This window comes from Theobroma umbraticum, unplaced genomic scaffold (assembly GCF_002168275.2).
Source record: "Theobroma umbraticum cultivar Fairchild unplaced genomic scaffold, ASM216827v3 scaffold_44.0, whole genome shotgun sequence".
Classification (NCBI taxonomy): domain Eukaryota; kingdom Viridiplantae; phylum Streptophyta; class Magnoliopsida; order Malvales; family Malvaceae; genus Theobroma; species Theobroma umbraticum.
Genome location: NW_018397255.1, coordinates 1,520,816 through 1,539,908, shown reverse-complemented (window position 1 = coordinate 1,539,908; position 19,093 = coordinate 1,520,816). Strand labels below are relative to the sequence as shown.

General features: G+C 35.6%; 3 protein-coding genes across 3 annotated transcripts in view; 1 reads left to right on the top strand and 2 right to left on the bottom strand.

Moving 5' to 3' along the window:
• Positions 1 to 2,145, bottom strand: part of APP1 (aminopeptidase P1) — a 5,745-nt gene extending 3,600 nt beyond the window's left edge. The window contains exons 1-7 of the mRNA XM_021418861.1: positions 1,869 to 2,145; positions 1,723 to 1,786; positions 1,483 to 1,622; positions 1,099 to 1,383; positions 901 to 1,023; positions 470 to 748; positions 62 to 148 (exon numbers count right to left, since the gene is read on the bottom strand). Coding sequence (XP_021274536.1) covers positions 62 to 148; positions 470 to 748; positions 901 to 1,023; positions 1,099 to 1,383; positions 1,483 to 1,622; positions 1,723 to 1,786; positions 1,869 to 1,961 — 1,071 coding nt within the window. The 5' untranslated portion in view covers positions 1,962 to 2,145. The remainder of the gene's footprint in view (positions 1 to 61; positions 149 to 469; positions 749 to 900; positions 1,024 to 1,098; positions 1,384 to 1,482; positions 1,623 to 1,722; positions 1,787 to 1,868) is intronic.
• Positions 2,146 to 3,441: 1,296 nt separating this feature from the next.
• On the bottom strand, positions 3,442 to 5,583 carry LOC110408791 (Quinone reductase family protein). The gene is made up of 2 exons (XM_021417876.1): positions 4,886 to 5,583; positions 3,442 to 3,975 (listed from the first exon to the last, which is right to left on the bottom strand). The coding sequence occupies exons 1-2, from the start codon at positions 5,449 to 5,451 to the stop codon at positions 3,747 to 3,749; spliced, it is 795 nt and encodes a 264-aa protein (XP_021273551.1). The 5' UTR covers positions 5,452 to 5,583; the 3' UTR covers positions 3,442 to 3,746.
• A 10,070-nt stretch (positions 5,584 to 15,653) lies between these two features.
• On the top strand, positions 15,654 to 17,523 carry HB40 (homeobox protein 40). Its single transcript, XM_021418830.1, has 3 exons — positions 15,654 to 15,864; positions 15,985 to 16,295; positions 17,194 to 17,523. The coding sequence occupies exons 1-3, from the start codon at positions 15,768 to 15,770 to the stop codon at positions 17,419 to 17,421; spliced, it is 636 nt and encodes a 211-aa protein (XP_021274505.1). The 5' UTR covers positions 15,654 to 15,767; the 3' UTR covers positions 17,422 to 17,523.
• Positions 17,524 to 19,093: the final 1,570 nt, after the last annotated feature.

Genomic DNA, 19,093 nt, shown 5'->3' with positions numbered 1-19,093 from the left:
ACAACCAGAGAGAATATTTATCAATTTAGCAAGAGAATACGTAGAGTTCACAGTCATACACCTTCTTATCCAACCAGACAAGAAACTGCACAACAGCTGCACCATCGCGGATATGTGCATTTCTTAATCCATCCAACTCAACTGGATTCTGAAAAATTACAAAAAAATTTGTTGATGAGAAATTAGTTTGCAATAAAACATGATCAAATAGAATGTCTCTTTAAATATTCCAGATCCTGTCATGTTCCCTAAAATAAGTTAAAGTCTATCCCCTTTTTTCTTCTTTAGGGAGGAGTCATATGTATGTTCTTGTGGATCAATGCATGTGTATTTACAAGTACTCATCCAAAATCTAAGGTGTTCTAACTTCTGAATAAATTATTTTCCAAATATCAGAAGACACACCATATAAATATATTTCATGCACTCCTAAAGTAAGATTCAACCAGTTAGGAAGTAAATAAACAACCTTTAAGGCTTTTGCAAGGGCCAAAGGTGACTGTTGCAGGAGCACCTTATCAGCATCTAATTTTGAAAACAAAGCATAGCAGCATAAAGCAGGATCAACCCATATAAGACCGTTATAGTTTTCTTCTTCTTCAGATGTATCTTTTTCACAAACACTATTTTGACCAGAACTTACTCCCCTGTCCTGGTCAAGTTGATTAGACGCTAACAATGCAACATCTGAACTCACTGCACCATACTCCCGAACTTCAATTCCATTCTCTTGCATGGAAGAGCTCACCTGCATTAACATACATTGACTTAATAAACCTAACTGTCTAGCCCATAAAGCTTATACCTTCATTTATGGTGGGTGTAATAATTCACAAAATACAGCCAAGTAATGGCATAAACGCTGGAAACTTCAACAAACTAGAATATTTGAAATCCTACCTTGGTAGAAACCTTCCTTTTGTCCACATAAAGGAAAGCAGAATTCAATGTTACAATAGCAAATGCATGAACAACTGGACAGTAAGACACATCAGTCCCACGAATATTATACAACCAAGCAACCTGCAAAGTAGCCAATTATGCTCAAAAACCATTGCTCAACAAATTCCATTAGACAATAATTTGACAAAGCCAAACCTCATCTAAAGCTGTGATGATTATTCCACGAGCCTTTTCATTCCCAAGCTTTTCCCTCAAATTCTTCAACTTGTCAGCAACAGAACGACCGGAAAATTCCAAGGGATGAACAATGACTGGATTAACTTCAAGCGGTGGCCGGGTTTTCCAAACCTCGTCAACCAAATTGGTTGAAGTTTGAACTAATTTCTGTTGCTTTTTCGCAAAAGCACGTTCCCATCTTTGAGCCGTATCCACTGATACACACCACGGATCAACCCCAATAGCAGCCTCTCTTGGCAAATTCTATATGTTCAACAAAAGAAAAAAGAAATGAAAATTTAAAAAATATAAAAATTTGAAAAACCAGATTCAATTTTTGCGGAGTAAAAATGGTAAATTTACATCAGACATCCAGGCATCGACGGAAGGATCTTCTCCGATACGCATCAATTGCCATTGATCACTAAGCTGCTGCGTTGCTTGCAAGAAATATCGACCGTCCGTCCATAGCCTAGCTTCATTTTTTGTTATAAGTGCCAAGCCTGAAATATTCCTCTCAAATTCAATAAAACCTTAAAAATCATACTCAGATAAAAATTTAATATCTATAATACTATGAATAAATTAAAACACCGTACTGACCTGCACTTCCGGTGAATCCAGAAACGAATTCGCGCCTTTTGTCCCGAGCAGAAACATATTCGCTCTAAATAAACCGATATAAAATTAAATAAATCCATCACTGAAATAACAAAAAATAACTATTTAATCATTTTAAAGATTTTAACCTGATGATAATCTTCAGAAGGGACGACTAAGGAATCGAGAGGAGGACAGTGAGAGGCCATTAAAGACCTCAACGCAGCAAGTATTTCCGCCATGGATCTTCCTTTTAGCGACAGTTTAGTTCAAAGTATCGAAAGATTTTCAAGAGAGTTCCCTTTCTAGACAGAGGGAGGAGGTGCGATTTTATAGAAGTGGGGAACTCAGGAGGCCGCTGCTTCGAGGACTTCGAGTTTCGTTCGAGACTGTGAAAGCTGAACTAAGGAAGTCTCAACAGATTGAAATATTATGTTTTGGCAAAATTCCGGGGTTGGCGTCATTTTTTATAATATTTTACCGTTTTACTGTTACAGTTCATCTTGTCGTGTAGCAGTGCGTTACCCAGGAATTTTTACTCTTACATTATCTTTGCTTTATAAAGAGAATAAAATTAATCAAAAAAGTAAGTGGGGCTGGGCTTTGAATTAACGAGACCTGACCCAAAAGTTATATTTCTTTTCTTTTTAAAAATGGAAAAGAAGATTAATAAAAAAAAAATTTATATATAATTAGAGAAAAAAATTCAAATCCAATAGAAAAATAATAATAATAAATTAATACTTGATAAATTATTAATTTTAATTAAATAATATTTCTTATCGATTTTGATTTGAAATCAATATGATAAATTAATAATTTTTTATATTTATAAAATAACACATTTTAAAAAATATATATAGATCTTATTTTATATATAAATTAATAATATCTTTATACATATACATAACTTAGTTAAGAGATTTTTGTAAAATATAAGTTCAGTGTTACTGATTTTTTCTTTAAATTAATGTCCCTTTATACTTCATCTTTCACTTTTCTTATTGAAATTTTGATATACTATTCTTGTATTACAAGAGAAAATTATACAATATAATTATTACTTTTATTACATTTTTGTGTGATTATTATCTTCAACTTCATCTTCTTTGTCAGTTCTCATAACATTCTCAATAATTTGCATATGCTGAATAATAATAATTCGTAATCCAGTAATAAAATAATATTCGTATAATCACAATATATAATATATAAATTAAATTTAATATTTTAAAAAATAAAAAATATGTTGATAAATTAATTTTTTATTAATTAATGTATAAATTAATAAATTATTTATTTATTGATTAAAATATTTAAATTAATTAATAAATTTTCATGATCTAAGAATATTAATTTATAAAAGATTTACTATATTATCTAGAGTGATTTACTATATTTGATGCGGAAACAGTTCATAAATTATCATAAACCAAGAATATAAGGAATTAAATGAAAGATTATTACATAAGAATCATATTCCACGACATAACATGGGCATCGTTGTTATCTCTGTAGGGAAGGAATCCAAGACAATTGGAACAGTACTGAGTTTCCCTGTTCTCCCCTTTTTTTTCTCGAATCCGCCAGTTCCTAACGAAGGGATTGTTTCATCCAGCGCTCAGATTAACGCTCGGAATATTGATTCATAAAATAAATGAATAGATGGTGAAGTAAGCAGAGGGATACAAAAAGTTACCGACGACTGAATTCAGAGTTGAATGACTAGAAAAAAAGAACATGAAATCTTATTAAACCAAAGCCTTGAGTGGTTTATAAGGAGAAAATTATACAAACGAAGAATCCCAATTCCCACATATCGACATCTTATTTGATAAGCCAGGACAGAAGAATATCAAATCATGTACATCTTTCTCAATGGAATTGGCAAATCGGAATACCAATACTAGGTGACATCTTTTGGCGCTGATGGTAAAAGGTGAAATGCCAAGACCGGCCACAAAACCAAAACACATTCCAATTTATGAACATTGATAAGAAAATGGGATCCCCAAGTGTGGGGAATGTCAAGCCTGAGAAAGCCTCTTGACCACACTAGCCATGTACTTCCCTTGATGCTCTGCAAGGCCCAGCTCTGTTTCAGTAGGCTCTCTTGTGCCATCACCAGCGTAAACTCCAGCACCATAAGGTGAACCTCCTCGTATGGAATCCATTTTGAACATAGCAGCTCCAAATGTGTAGCCAATGGGAACAAATAGCATTCCATGGTGTGCCAACTGAGTTATTGCTGTCCAACTGAACCAGACAGAAGCATGAGAATTGCCAGAATCTTGATAAATATATACCTAGGTACATGATTTCACTGATAAGTACACAACCTAAGCATTTTAGATTTAATTGCATAAAAGCAATTCTAATTCATCTTCCTCCACAAATTTATTAAAGTTATAATAGACAACAGCTAAGGTCAGAAGAGATCATTAGGACAGATACTCCAGATGCACAAATGGGTCTCAAATGAAACTCCATGCTGATAACTTCTAGTACAAAGCTCCTTAAATAACACTATCATACTGATAACGATCTCAGTACAAATATAGCTCAATATATCTGATATCCAATCATCTGGAAATGCTGAGAGCAACTTCTATTGCTAACATACCAACAAAAGTCCACTGAAACTCATAAGAGATGAAAAGCTATAATAACATTGAAGTTAACCACCACCACCACCCAACATCCAAAGCCTAGAAAGCTTCTATATTTCAATTCATGTAAGGCAAAATTCATCTTTCACTGAGCATGAACAAGACATAAATACCATAATTTGGATTGGAAAACCTAGCAAGGAGTATGATTGGAAGCAATTGTCTCTTGTCTCAATTTTCTACACTAGTAACATGTTCAACAAGCACTAGTAGGTTCTTTAAAATAACATCGACGAATTTAAGAATTTAGCATTCCTACCAATAAATTTGTCTTGTTTGGATAACAAATTCAGGAAGGATACAAGGAAATGAGAAAGAATAAAATTGTTACTCGAATTTCTCTCTTAAGTTTTCATTTGTCTCCTGAAGTGAAGGGATTTAGATAGAAATGAAACTAACTAAAGTATTCAAATTTATGGATAAAAATAAGGCCTTAAAACTCTACTAATAAATCACTCCAACAATGATAGAGAAATTAAATTGCAATTCTCACTTACGCGGTGGTTTCTTGGCCGCCTCCTTGAGTTCCTGTACTAACAAAGAATCCAGCCGGCTTCCCGGCCAGCGTCTGCTCCTTCCAAAGCTGCCCAGTGGAGTCAAAAAACGCCTTCATCTGAGCCGCCATACACCCATACCTCGTCGGAAATCCAAACAAAACTCCATCTGCCTCCGCCAATTCCGCCGCCTTAATCTCCGGAACCTCCGGGTCTTTAGGCAGCGCCTTCATATTCTCAAGCACATCCGCCGGAAGCGTCTCGGGAACCCGATAAATAACCGCCTCGACACCTTCGACGCCGTCAACTCCTTTCTTCATCCGCTTCGCCAGCTTCTCCACGTGACCGTACATGGAGTAAAAAACAATGAAGATTTTCAAAGTGGCGGCAACCGATTGAGTATTCGTAGAATCCACCGTTACGGAGGGAGTTTCGTTGATTTCTTCATCGGCGACGATGGGTGCTTCGTTGGTGATGGTGGTGGTAGTGGAGCCAAGGTGGCGGGGGCCGTCTTCGGCTGAGGAGGGATGTTTTTTTTTGCTCGGGACACAGCCGCCGCCTTTGCCCATGGAGGATTAAGGGGAATTGAGGCTAGGGTGAAAAAGAAGTGCAGGTTTTTTGAGGTTTTTGGATCCAAGGTAAGAAAGCATAGACAATGAATATTCGCATGCTTTTTCAAAACTTTGAAAAAGGAAATATACTTCGGATTTTGACGAAGAGTAGGTGTAGAAAAAAAATGGATTAGCTGTAGCTGATACTACACGACTTCGTTGTACGACACGTGTCCCCGTTTTCTTTTCAATACTAAACGCTGCCGTCTCAATGTTCTGCTATCCTTTTTGTTCTTTCCTCTTTAACAAACAGAATTAATTTTTAATTTGACTTGCAATTTGCATTATAAATTCACTTATTCTGGTTAAAAAAATTAATAAAATGCATTAAAACTAATGCTGAATTAATCTCATTATCCAATTCAAGTCAAATCAAGTTCTTATAACACTCGTATAATGATGTTTAGTTAAATTTGCAAGTTAAGGTTTTCGACAAATTTAATCAAGATATCATAAAAAAAAATTTTAAAATTGTATTTTATATAAATTCAAGTATCTTAATTATTATAATTAAATTCAGCCATTCGGGTTGAAGATGCTTAAGATGAAAGGGTATTTGTGGTATATATTTTACTCTTAACATTTTTATCTTAATCTAATAGGATGGAGCCAAATCGAATTTTGCTTCTAAATGATTGGAATTTAATATGTTTAAGCATAAAGTCTTCAGACAATCCAAATAGCAAAAACAAGCATGTATTTAAAATCCAATTGTTGTAACCGGACATGCCACGTCAACTGCTTTGCGTGTGAATTGTTAATGGTTTAATGGTTTTGTTTTACACGTTAATAATAATAATAATAATAAAATCAATTATGAATCTCTTTTGATTGAATATTTAACCCGGTTAGCTACCTTGGATGATTGAATATTTAACCCGTCGCCATCTGCCATCTTCTCTTGTTTAAACTTGGTTATTGGCTAAAGCATTTTAGCCCTGGTTCCGCTTGGACGGCAAGTAAAATTTGGTCCTCACCCAACTCCATGGAAACCTGTTAACCGGCAGCGACCCCCGAAAGCTGAAATCAGCATGGCCCCCCATACTTACGTTAGGTGCTTTCGAACCAACTTCGCCTGACCCCGGAGTCGGTTCAGACTTGAGATATCAATTGCACTCGTTTACCTTAGCCAACTTCCATCTGCCCTTTTCAAGACAATAAATTTGAAACTTGCTCTTTCTTTGCCTTTAATTTTTCCAGTGGGTAGTGAGCAACATTGACAATTATATCTACATATATATATATATATATATATATATTGAATTGAGGTCAAATTTGGGTCGAGTTTGACAAACATTTCCAAACCCAAAATAATATGTTTTCATCTCACAGGCCCAGCCTGATCTTACTCGAAACTTGCCTGAGCACCAAATATGCTGAGGCTGCTCCTGATTGGACTGAAGCACAGGTTAGCATCCATAATACAAAACCCACACTGTTAACACATGAATGGTCTTGAGTCTAAAACAATGAACCCTACTATTCGACTTGAGCCCAAGATAGCTGGACTTGAGTCTGGAGGTAAAGACCCATTTTGTTAGGAATTGATGGGCTTGAGTTCTAACCAATGGCCCATAAAAACGTGCTGCCACGTAGGCTGGAGTTTGCTGTCGCTTAATAAATAAATGATTAGAAAAATCAAAATAAAATCACGAGAAGAGAATAAAAATGATCTTTCCATCATTTACTATTGAGTTTCCAGCAACCAATTTTGCACAGGGATAATCACAGCTTAATCTCTCGATTAGGTAAGAATGTATCTACAGTTTACGTTAATTTATTGATTATGTTCTGAACACGTGTCATTCATGTACAGAAATTATATAGTATTCTTTTCTTGTATGACTAATACTCTTATAGACTATAGAAAACAAAAAATTTAAATAGACGGTCTAAAATACACAAGTAGTTTGGTGCAATGCTGCTATAAAATAATGTCTTCCCATTTGGACTCTCTCTCGAGAAGGTGCTTTTTTTTATTTATGTCTTAATCTTCTTGATTGGTAAATGTTTGCAGCTCCCCCTTGCGTGATGTCTCGCAAACATACGACTAGACTTAAGCCAAATTTAAGCATACCGATGCCTTTCACACCAGCAGGGGAAGGCGCCAAACAGCACGCTTGATTTCACAGTTTCAAAGCTCCCCGGATCAAACCAAGTCCTAACTTTTAAGAATTGTACGTACATGCTTGATCATTACATTATCTTAAGTAAACAGTTAAAATATGGAGACCAGAGCTGAGGAGATGAGATAAGGAATCGAAAGCCCCATCGGGTTCCATGGAAATGCCATGGTCGTGGACCACCCAATGAAGTGCAAAATTCTGAACACCAAAAGGTGCCATATGCCATTGTCTTCGGATGGGACATCTGAGAGAGCAACCTAGACAAGGCCTTTAGTGCTGCGAGAATCCGTACCTATACACAGGAACACGTCCACACCCTTGCCCAACACGTGTCAATCGTGATCAGCAGGCAAAGTACTTAGTTGTAGTGAACAGTAATCAAACCCAAAAACCCAACGAAGAGAATAGAAAACAAAAAACATTATAATGGTTACCATGTGCCAAAGCAACGGGGGTGGGCAGCTCGATCAAGGGACAGAACCAGAGACAGCTTGGAAATTCGTAAAAGTTTGGGAAGGGGAAGGGCAGAGGAAATAACACTAAACCGGACCCAAAAGTATGCCGCAAATCCACTTGTCATCCATCCACGTTTTTCTTTTGTATGTTTAATCATAAATTGTGGGATTTAATTAAGGGGTTAATGGAGTAGTGTAGAATCTTTAACCATTATTTAATTTCCCCCCAAAGATACAAACTTAGCTGTTGAAAAGATTTCTTGCATTTAAGTATGGGGTATAATCCTACTTTATCTATGTGTTTGTGTGTGTGGACTTTAAAGAAAGTGAAAGTGACAAGCTTAAGTGTTAGCCCTCCAATGGAAAAGATTAAAGCCTAGCTACTCTGTTTCTCTCTCTCTCTCTCTCTATATGGATTTCATTTTAAGTATTTGACTAACATCTTTTTCACCAACAGGTAAGATATGGGTTAGGTTTCACAGTAATTGATGGATTACTTTCTCCCATTTTTTTGGTTTTCACGCGCCACACGCACTCTTGTATTACCTCGAACCTGAAGCCGACTTAACCGATGCACGATAGGTGGCCCTGTGCTCCCTAGTGGCGCATTGTGCTACATTCTATAAAACTAAGGTTCGAATCTAAATTACAAGTTTAATTACTATTATGGTACACTTAAAAGTCATAACCCACCTAGATAATGGCCTAAATTAAGGCGTAATTCCAGGGTTGTTGATGAAAACTAAGCTAACATGATAAAAAAAAAATTGAAAGAATCCACGGCCCTGAATTGCTAATCTAATTGGCGCATTGAAATGGGGCACGAACTTACAGGACTAGGCGTGAAGGATTTTTAGTATGGGAGGAGGGAAACATGGAAGAATACTGTGTGTGGCATATTCAACACAAACAAAATTGACTGGAGAGGAAGAGGAGGATGAGAAAACAAGAGAGCCTGGTTGGGAGTGGATAATTGATAAGCACTCACATTAATCTAGAGACACACACTTCCGATCCCTATCATGCAGCTGTATTGTCCACTAGACACTCGTTGGAGAGTTGGGGAGGAGGCAGGTGCCTACTTTAACCAGTGTACAGATGAAAATGAGCACAAAAAAATGATGGGTTTTTGTTTTTTCTAGGGTTTTATGAGGCAAAAGGGTCAATATTCGCATCTATCATGTGAAACTACTGATTTGGTTGACAGGATAAAAAAAAAAAAAGAAGGAATTTCAAGATGTCAAGCTATAGGTTCATTAATCGCGGCGCAGTATGTCATCATAGGGCCCGGATTTGATTGTAATATGCAGATTTTAGGTTATGTCTTCATCACAACACAGGACTCCAAGAAAAAAACCTCCGAGAAAGGAAATCTATTATATAAAAAATGGGATTTTTCTAACAGTTGTTGAGAACAAAAGAGAATCTGACGATGTTCGAGCTGTATCAGAGTCAAATATTGATGAAGATGAATACATTTTAAGCCTGGAGAAAATACCTGTATGACTTAAGATCTAATGCTAATTATTAAGCAATGTGTATGAGATCAGTGGGGTGGGAGTGGACCACTGTATATTCTCCTTCAAAGGGAATGAAACTGAAAAGTGGGGGAGGGTTGAGATTTATATATATGTTTTCTTTTGACAAATATAAAATAAGGTGCTTAGGTGTTTAGGGATTGGTTAACATTTTTTTCCTTAATCAAGGGGATGGCTTTCATTAGCCAAATTAAAAAGATTGAAAAAAAAAATCTAATTGTCAATAGCTGTTTAGCATCTAATTGAAGTTGGAAGATGGGGAAACAAGAGTTGGAAGTGTCGGGATAAACATGACAACCATTAGTTTAAACACTTCACTTCATTATTTAGTCAAAAAAATTAAGGTTTATTAAATTCATAAACAACTCAAAAGCATGCAAAAAGGAATCCCTCTCATGCCATGCGCATCTTCCCCTCGGCCCAGCTTTCTCTTTTTGTTTTCTTCATTAAACAAATAACAAAAAAGTATAACACAATTAACTTAAGCTGCCAGCTTAGAGAGAATCTCTCCCTCTCTCTCTCTCTCTCTCTCGATGGTTTCATCCTTATCCTTTCTTACCACCATGGCTATTCTTAAGTAATCCAAGTTTAACCTTGGTAAAGAGAAAAGGGGAAAGAGATGCATTGCAAATTTTTATCTCTTTTTGCTTAAAATACAAACACCAACTTGGATTTAAAAACAAACCCAACCTGACAAAACCCTCCCTCACACTTAAGAAACAAGAAAGCAACATATAGTAAAAGCTTTATCTTCTTCAACAGTGTGGAATTTCCCCATTAATGCTCTGCTTGACAGACAACTTTATCATCCCCCTCCAACATTGACAATACTGCTCCTAATGGACCCAGTTGGCTATCTAAGACTTACATGCCACTTATCGCAATAGGCTATATATACCTATTTGGAACAAAGAGTTGCACTATTGATCTTCCTGTGCAAAACCCTTACCCAATTTAAGCACTTTTTAGAGGACATAATGGAGTCACCAGTGTGATTTTTATAGCACACCTGTCCTTGCCAGCTCCATTTTTTTCCTGAATTAGCACTAAGGGATAATCTTAGTAGCGAAGCATTTTACTCATAAATGTATGGATTCTTTTAGATAAGATGTACTCTAAAAGATAATGAAGAACATCTAAAGTTATCACCCTTTTAGATTTACCTTCTTTAGAGGAGAACATTTTATTTACAAATCTTTTTATTACAATTTTACGATTATCCCATTATAACAAATAATAATATAAAAATAAATGTGAGTTCTATATGAAAATTTTGAGTATTTTACATTATTTCGAATTATGATTGATTAATTGCAATGTAATGATTATAAGTGATATATATTTTTTTGAAATACACATGTATTTCATGTTTTTAATTAGCATCAATGGGAAATCACATGTTAGCTAAAGTGAGATCAAATGTTAGCTAAAGTGAGATTTGAGAGAATCAAATCAAATGCTATAATCTTGGAGGATTGAGGGTAGTTTAGAAGACCGATATAAGTCCATTGAGCAAGGATTTTCCGATGAGTGGGCGGTAAATATGGCGGCTGGGCGTTACAGTGCAAATGTAAGCGGACGAGTCCTGATTGGCCAGCAGGTCAGAGAACTGTCCACATCCATTGTGAAAGTAACGCGTGTATGGATAGAACCGGGGTGGTCCCGAAAAGAGGTACTTTGGGGGGTGGTGACACGAATAAAAGTGTTTGGTTGCACCCCATGTGCATTTCCCTTGCCACGAAAGCAGCCTTTGTCACCCTCTCTCCGCAACCTTTTTCTTTTCTTTTTTCTATTTCTGACCTCTGCTCCTCAGGGATCCTTCCATGACTTAAATGGCTTGAGTTTGAGCCGAATTAGCTTTCTCCTCATCACCGGCGCCCACAATGACCTTGTCCTTGTGGACACTGTTACTCTCTCCTATCATTTTTTGGCTTCAGTTTGAGTCGTCTAACACTGATATTTTATTTAGAAATTAAAAATTGAATGAAATCTTAAGATATCGCAGGTTGGAACCTAGTTTTTCTTTTATAATTCTCCTAGCATTTCTTAGTAAGGAATCAACAACTTACTATTTCTTTACTTTTGTCTTGTTCATGTTCACATGATCTTATCTTGTTGATTTCTAAGCTTATCTATTTGTTAATTTCTCTCGGTCAAATTAGGAATTCATTATATTCTCTATACGGCAGGAAGCAAAGCAAGGCCTAACAGGTGAGAGCAAAACATGTTGACCATTAATTAATCCATGACATGTAATAAAATTTTGTTTGAGTTAATTATAACCTGATGACACTTCCTTCTAATTATAAAAAATGTTTAATGGTTGAAGAAGGATTTAAGTTGAAAACATAAATAACCAAATATTTATATTACTACAATAATTGAACAATGGGGAGAAAATAGAAAGTATGCATACACCAATTGCCTCTGCAAAGTCGTCGATTTAACACATAAGAGTGTCAGGAGATCATGTTCTTGAAGATCATAGTCAAGAAAAGCGGAAGTCAGGGTCAATCCTAGACACATATTATGATGTTATCTTTCTTCGCCTTTGTAGATTGAAAGAGAAACTAGAAAGAACAACTCCACTCTAAAAGCCTCAACTCAATCTCTCTGAAAGAAAATCATTATAGATTAGAAAGCAAAGGGCAACTTTTTCTATCTTGGAGGCACAATTGGGAGAGTGCATGACCTCTTTGATAGCCCTATCGTACAAAGTTGGAAGCAGGCAGGCTCTGTCTGTGGTTGGAAAAGCCCTTAAACCACCCCAGCCAACCAAGTTGCTCCCCGTGCCTCTGCTCCTTAGCTAAACTGCCTGCCAATTGCATTTGCCATGGACAGATTAAACCACCTTTGCAATTGATTTGATGCAGCCAAACCATCAAGAAAAAGAAAGAAAGAAAAAAAAAAAGACCTTGTTTTTTCATGTTCCCTCAAGTCCCTTCACATTTTTTTTTTCGGGCAATTCCATCTGGTTCATATCAATATCTCTTTTCAAGACATGAAAGTATGAAACTTTTTTAAGGACAGAAGACACAAAGTGGCCGTGTCCTTCTTGTCTCCACTCGAATATTCCCGGAGAGTTTTTTTAGTATGGGAGGCCTGGGGCACGTGTATCCCTCCTAACCAAGTCATCTCTGCATTCATAAAAGTTGTCCGAAAATAAATTGCTAAAAGGAAAAGAAAAGAAATTCAAAGTATAGGACAGCGACTACTGCTGCTTGGGTGTGCAGAAATCAAGGAAAAAGTTTGCAACAGTTCTTCGTCCATGGTTCACTTAACCCTAAAAAGGTGCCTCAATGATAAAGCGATAACGGAAACAAGCACAAACAAAAAAATATTTGTCTAGTCATGGTTAAGAAACTCCATTTCTTCTATCTTTGTTTCTTTATACTACAACACAGCAAAAACTTTGCAACTCTATATACAAATATTGAGTGAAAGATGAATTCTTCCAAAACCCCCTACATGTGCTTGCCCTTAATAACTACTACCAATGCTTAAACCAAGGATTGTTGAGCGTTATTTTACCTTTACTATTATCTTTTTGAGGGCTTTTTGACAAACCCCAAAATTGTATATGTGCCAAATATAATAGAAACGAAGCTAACACATATGGTAAACAGAAGATACTAGGGGTACTGTTCAACAATTTGTAAGTACACTCCACTATCCAGACTTAGGACGATTTTGTCAACGAAGTCCACTAAAATAGAATCTTTTTCAATGCTGGGGCTTAAAATTACAAAACCCTCCACTTTTTCAATGCTCAATTATAACCCATATATACAAATTTTTGCTTCCTCGAGTTGTGGATGTATAATTTTTAATTATGATAAAAATGTGTATTATAATTCCGAGACTTTTTTTAAAAAATTTTATAAGAAAATTAGGCATTTTATATTAAGTTCTTTTGAAATATTTTTTTATTATATATATACATATATATATATATTCAATGTGATCACATCCGTGTTGGATAAATGCACTTGCAAGTATTTTTAGGATTTACATATCACTCTTTTATTTGAGGTGAATTAGTATTCATGTATGTGGCAAATTATTTGTGTACTAGAGTTTTCCATGCAAATTTATGGTTTTTTTGAAATAATGCACGTGGGTATTTCCAAGTTATATATTCAAGTATTTATTGAAAAACAGTACCCTTTTTCATTTTAACTTCAAATGTTTACACATTTTGTTCTGCACATTCTTGTACTCGTTGGAAAAATTGTTGAACTCTACTTTAAATATATGATCAACTTAGTAATTTTCTATATCTTTAAGTTATCACACCAAAACTGAGATATAATGTGGTATAGAATTATCAATGTTTCTAGTTCATTCCTTTTTTCCTTTATGTTAATTGATTTTCTAATAAATTAATTACCGATTGGATCTCAAACATAACTGAGATAGTTTGTTACATGTTCGTATGAGCAGATAAACGCAATAGGTGACTGCTTTGTCCCTCTGTGTGTTACTTTGCTCGACTACCATTTTTTATAGTTTTTTGTAATCAATTTAGGTAATGAAATCAATACTTATACCTTTCGTAAAAAAATTCCAATGCACTGAATTGCTTTTCTTCTTTTCATCACCTAATCTTTAAAATTTTCTTGAAATTAATTGTCTAATGATCTGATCATATCTATATATATAATTTTTACAATTTTCATAAAAAATATAAGTTTTGAAAACCGAATAAGATTCTTCTTTAATTTAAATTAAAGAAACTTTGATTCTAAGGATAATTAATCAACAATTTAAATGAATAATAATTTTCTCATGCCAGTGACAATAAGAATGATTGAAGTCGTCGTAATATGTACACAGTCTATTATATATACACCTGCAGGTCCTTTGTTTTTAATTATAAATAATTATCATCCAAAGCCCCCCTTTCCGCTATATTTTTCCCTTGAAATCTAGAGAAAACTCTCGTGAAGTGCTGGAAATGTAGCAAACATTATCCAATTTTCAAATGGAAATGCATTGAAATGATCACTTTCCAAGAGGAAAGAGAGGGAGAGAGGGGGGTCTTAAGGTGGTAAACAAGACGTCAACAATGACGACATATCCAGTGACCTTAAAGATTTCTCCAACAACCTTAATATTCTTTTCTAATTTAAGATTATTAAAAGATTGAGGTTCTTCCACGCAGCTCGCATTTCTTAAGCAAATAAAGTGGAAATATATATATATATATACCATTTTTTTTTACACTCATCTCGAGCCACGAATGAGCTATGGTGAAAAGCCATGGCTATTGGCTAATTAGCCAATGGATATGGCTTGGCTGTAATAGACATTGAGAGAGGTGAATACCACCTAATTGGACAACAAAGGTGACTTGCATGTCCAAATCCGAGGCCAACCGTACCACATTGTTTATTGACTTCGAGGTGGTCAGGTTTGGGATCCCAAACCCTTTAAAATTTTTTCCACTTACTAAACCGTTTGTTCCTTGGCTCACCACCACAATCACCCCTCTCCTTTTCTCTTAATTACCTAATTAGGAAAGCCTAATCTAAACCTAGGTTCATCTAGGGGATATCAAAATTAAGACCTCATAAGGAAATGAGATTACAAAATGTAGATTTCATGGTATCATTCTTTTATTTCTCTTGTAAAGTTATGAAAACTTTCATAATCTTTTGCTTCATCTTCTTGCCACCCTCTCAATTCGTAAGTATATATTGTGCACATTTTGGGATTTTCTTACCAACTAGATAATTACTAGATGCTAGGATGAGGGGAGAGGGGGCGGGTGAAAACTAACAAAAATATTTATATGCAAAACTTTGCCCATACATTAACTTGGTCCGAGCTGGTTCAATCATACAATTTAGATGTGACACTTTCTTTTGTCTCTCATTAATAAGCCAATTGTAACACATCAATGGCATTGTTGTTATTCATCAGAAAATGAAGTCCAATCTTGCATAGGGTCTTAAGGTAAACAAACAACTGCTTAAGTCCTACTCAACCCTATAAATAAACAACGTTACTTCCTAACACCTCCACTTCTCTAGCAGAGATTAGCATTAGTAAACTTAAGAGAGAAAAGAAACCAAGCCCCCTCAAAAGAAGAAGAAGAAGAGGAAGAAGAAGAAAGATAGAAAGAGAAAGAGAGAGAGGGGATTATCAAAGAGATGACAAGTTCAATCCAAATGAATGACCTTGAAGATCACATGGCTCTTATCTCCCAAATGTACCCTGGTGTATATACTCAAATTTCACCACATCAAGGTTTGTGTGATAAAACTTAATACAGGAGAGAAAACTATTCTTTTCCAAGTTCGGCTTTGCATGTTTTTTCTCTTCTGCTTAACTCAAGCTTTTTTTTTTTTTTTTTGATAATCTGAACAGGGGAATCAAAGCCTCGACGCCGGCGGAAGAAGAACAAGGGAGGAGAAAACAGCCTGGCGGGGGCCAAAAAGAGGAAGCTTAGCCAAGAACAAGTTAATCATCTCGAACTTAATTTCGGTAATGAACATAAACTCGAGTCTGAAAGAAAAGACCGGCTTGCTTCAGAGCTGGGACTTGACCCTCGCCAGGTAGCTGTTTGGTTCCAAAACCGAAGAGCTCGTTGGAAGAACAAGAAGCTCGAGGAGGAGTACAACAGGTTGAAGACAGTCCATGAAGGTGTTGTTCTGGATAAATGCCGCCTTGAATCCGAGGTTTCTCTCTCTTTCTCTCTTCCATACTCTCACTTGTTTTAGTTTCGTAGTCAGCTGAAAAAACCATTTTAATGACATGATTATATATATACAAAGTTACAAACCCTTTCTCAATCAAAGTTTTCTTATCTTTCTGATTTTACCATTTTTCCTTTGGTTTTTTTTTTCTAGTTTCTCAAGAACCAAACAGAAGCTAATGATACTATCAGGTTGTTCTCTCGTGAGACATGTTATATCTCAGGGTCTCACGGAGACAACATGTTTTCCTTTTTCCTAGTTGACATACACCTTTAAACTACATTTTTTTTCTTCAACATGAAATTGTTTAATTTAGTAAACAAAAACAGGATGGTGGGAACTTACCTTCCTTCTTTTTTGTGAACGTTTTCAAAGATCAAGCTAATCAAGCTAATTAAGCAACTGCCCTATAATCTTCTCTAATCTTTATCCTTTGAAAAAGACAAGGTGACCCACCACATTAGAACGTGCATGAGCTCTGGGCTCGAAGAAAGCCATGCCATGATGTTGGGTTAGGCCATTTAAAAAAAAAAATTGTAACAAAAAGCGGGCAAAAAATTGACAAGGAACAGCAAACTGCCACCTCATTAGACAACAAAAGGTACTAAATTTTTTTTTCCAATCAAAAAGAGGGTCCGTACGGTCTTGTTTTAAGGTGGCTGGCTTTGGGCTTAGCCAAGGCCCACTTGCGGGAACAGCAAAAAATTGCACTTCTTCCCACGTGGGAAACTGCTCACCCTTTTAACTTATATTTCCCATACATAAACTCCGCGTTGAAGAATCCCATGTCTTCTTCCCAATAAATAGATGAACAGTTTTAACCCATAGAGAGATTAATAGAGTCTTGCTATCAACTCATCCATCAAATGTGTAATTGTAGGTTCTCAAGCTTAAGGAGCAACTTTGCGAGGCAGAGAAAGAAATCCAACGGTTGACAGACCGAGTAGATGGAGTTTCTAGTAACAGTCCAAGTTCATCCATGTCGATGGAAGCCATGGATCCACCTTTCCTAGGGGAATTTGGAGTTGAAGGATATGAAGATGTTTTCTGCATACCAGAAAACAGTTATATCCATGGCATGGAGTACTGGATGAATCTGTGCATGTAAACTAGCTAGTGCAATTTTAGTATGTGTAGATAATGACATCGAATGTAATTATAATCCTTAATTATCTTTCCCCCATGCAGTGTTTTAATGTTGACCGGAACTCGAAATTTAGAAATGTTATTAATTAACTACTATCATTGAGCTTGCCCTTTTCATTAAAATGACACAGAGCACTGAAGTAGATAAAGTCTTAACTCTTTTTAAATAATTATATAATTACGGTAAGATGTCAAACTACGTTGCCACAAATTTCGCCTAGTAAAAAGAAAATACCTTAATAATTTTCAACCTAAAAAAACACCTAGTTTATATAGATAAGATGACAACTTAAACTTTCTGAAAATTACTAAAGCAAGCATAATTTTTTTTTAATCACCTTGGTGGGTTTTAGCTCGGAAAAGTAGTAAATTCATGCACTGATCCAAGAAAATTTTGTAGGGTAATTTGATAACGCAAGAAAGTGAAGATGCAATGCACCGAACCCAAACATTAGGATGTAGATTCTAACAAATGCCAAGGGAGGATAAGAAGACATTCATCTCCCCCATAAAGTTTGGAAACATATATTCCCCCCCTCCTCAGGCCCCATCATATATCCCAAACCAACACAAAACGATAAACAGCCAAAAGGAAAAGCAGACCATTCGTTTATTTTTAGCAAGATTATGACGATGAAAAAGATTATGAGTCATGATTTGTTTGCTGATAAAAGGAAACAAAAGAAAAAACAAAATGAAGTAACAAAGGGCATCTTTACGATATCGAAGCACAAGTTTTTCCAAAGGATAATAGATAAAGATGGATGATCGATATGATCTTGACTCAGTCTTTGGGTGACGTTTCTTTGTCCACTGACTAGGGACAAGGAGAATTCATCCTATTCAAGAATATGGGACATGGTGGTCTTGGCCATGTCGTTGCGTGACACGCAAGGATTTGCAGCTTACGGTAACCGGTCAAAGCCCAGACGGCCCTGGAAAATTAACCAAAAGTCTTAAATAAGCCTACGTTCATGGTCATGAAATTCAACTGACATTTCTTCGACAATTCCAACTGCGGAATGTTGGGCTCAAGCCTTGGTGTTATGCTAAATGCAGTTCAAAGCCCAAAAGGCAATAATAAATAAGGCTTCAATTACTATTAATTTACTCTTTTTTTTTTGTACTTTTAAATTTGTGAAAATTTTAAGTACTAATGTAATCTTTTCCATTCCACTGTTAACAATAAAAATACAAAATACCTGAAAAAACTTCCTGAACTACTAAAAAAAATCAAATAAACTCTTATGTTTCCATATCATTTATTATTATTTTGAATATTATGAAATGATTAAGCGATAATATATAAATATTATGTACTAAACCCTGAATCAATTATAAACACGTAAAAGCATATAAATGAAACTATAAGCTTAACCCAAGTAATGAAGTTGATTTCATCCAGCTTCAATGATAGAAGTTTGTAGTCTAAAGTTGAACTCCTGACATTGAAAGCTGCTTCTTTGTAGAATTTATTACACCTTGATAATGTTTGGCAGTATCGGTGGTTTTCCATTAACAGTGGACCTAGCCTTTTCTAATGGTTGTTATTCCACAATAATTTACCTTACATTTTAAACCATTATACATTTATTTTTGAACCAAAACAATGGCACTCTTTTTGGGAATTTTTC

Bases quoted from the DNA above. Each gene is read 5' to 3' on its own strand.
- LOC110408791 (XM_021417876.1), bottom strand. From the start codon at position 5,451: ATGGGCAAAGGCGGCGGCTGTGTCCCGAGCAAAAAAAAACATCCCTCC. The intron at 3,976-4,885 runs GTAAGTGAGAAT...TGTCTGGTTCAG, and splicing joins GGCGGCCAAGAAACCACCGC to TTGGACAGCAATAACTCAGT.
- HB40 (XM_021418830.1), top strand. From the start codon at position 15,768: ATGACAAGTTCAATCCAAATGAATGACCTTGAAGATCACATGGCTCTT. The intron at 15,865-15,984 runs GTTTGTGTGATA...TAATCTGAACAG, and splicing joins TCAAATTTCACCACATCAAG to GGGAATCAAAGCCTCGACGC. The intron at 16,296-17,193 runs GTTTCTCTCTCT...GTGTAATTGTAG, and splicing joins AATGCCGCCTTGAATCCGAG to GTTCTCAAGCTTAAGGAGCA.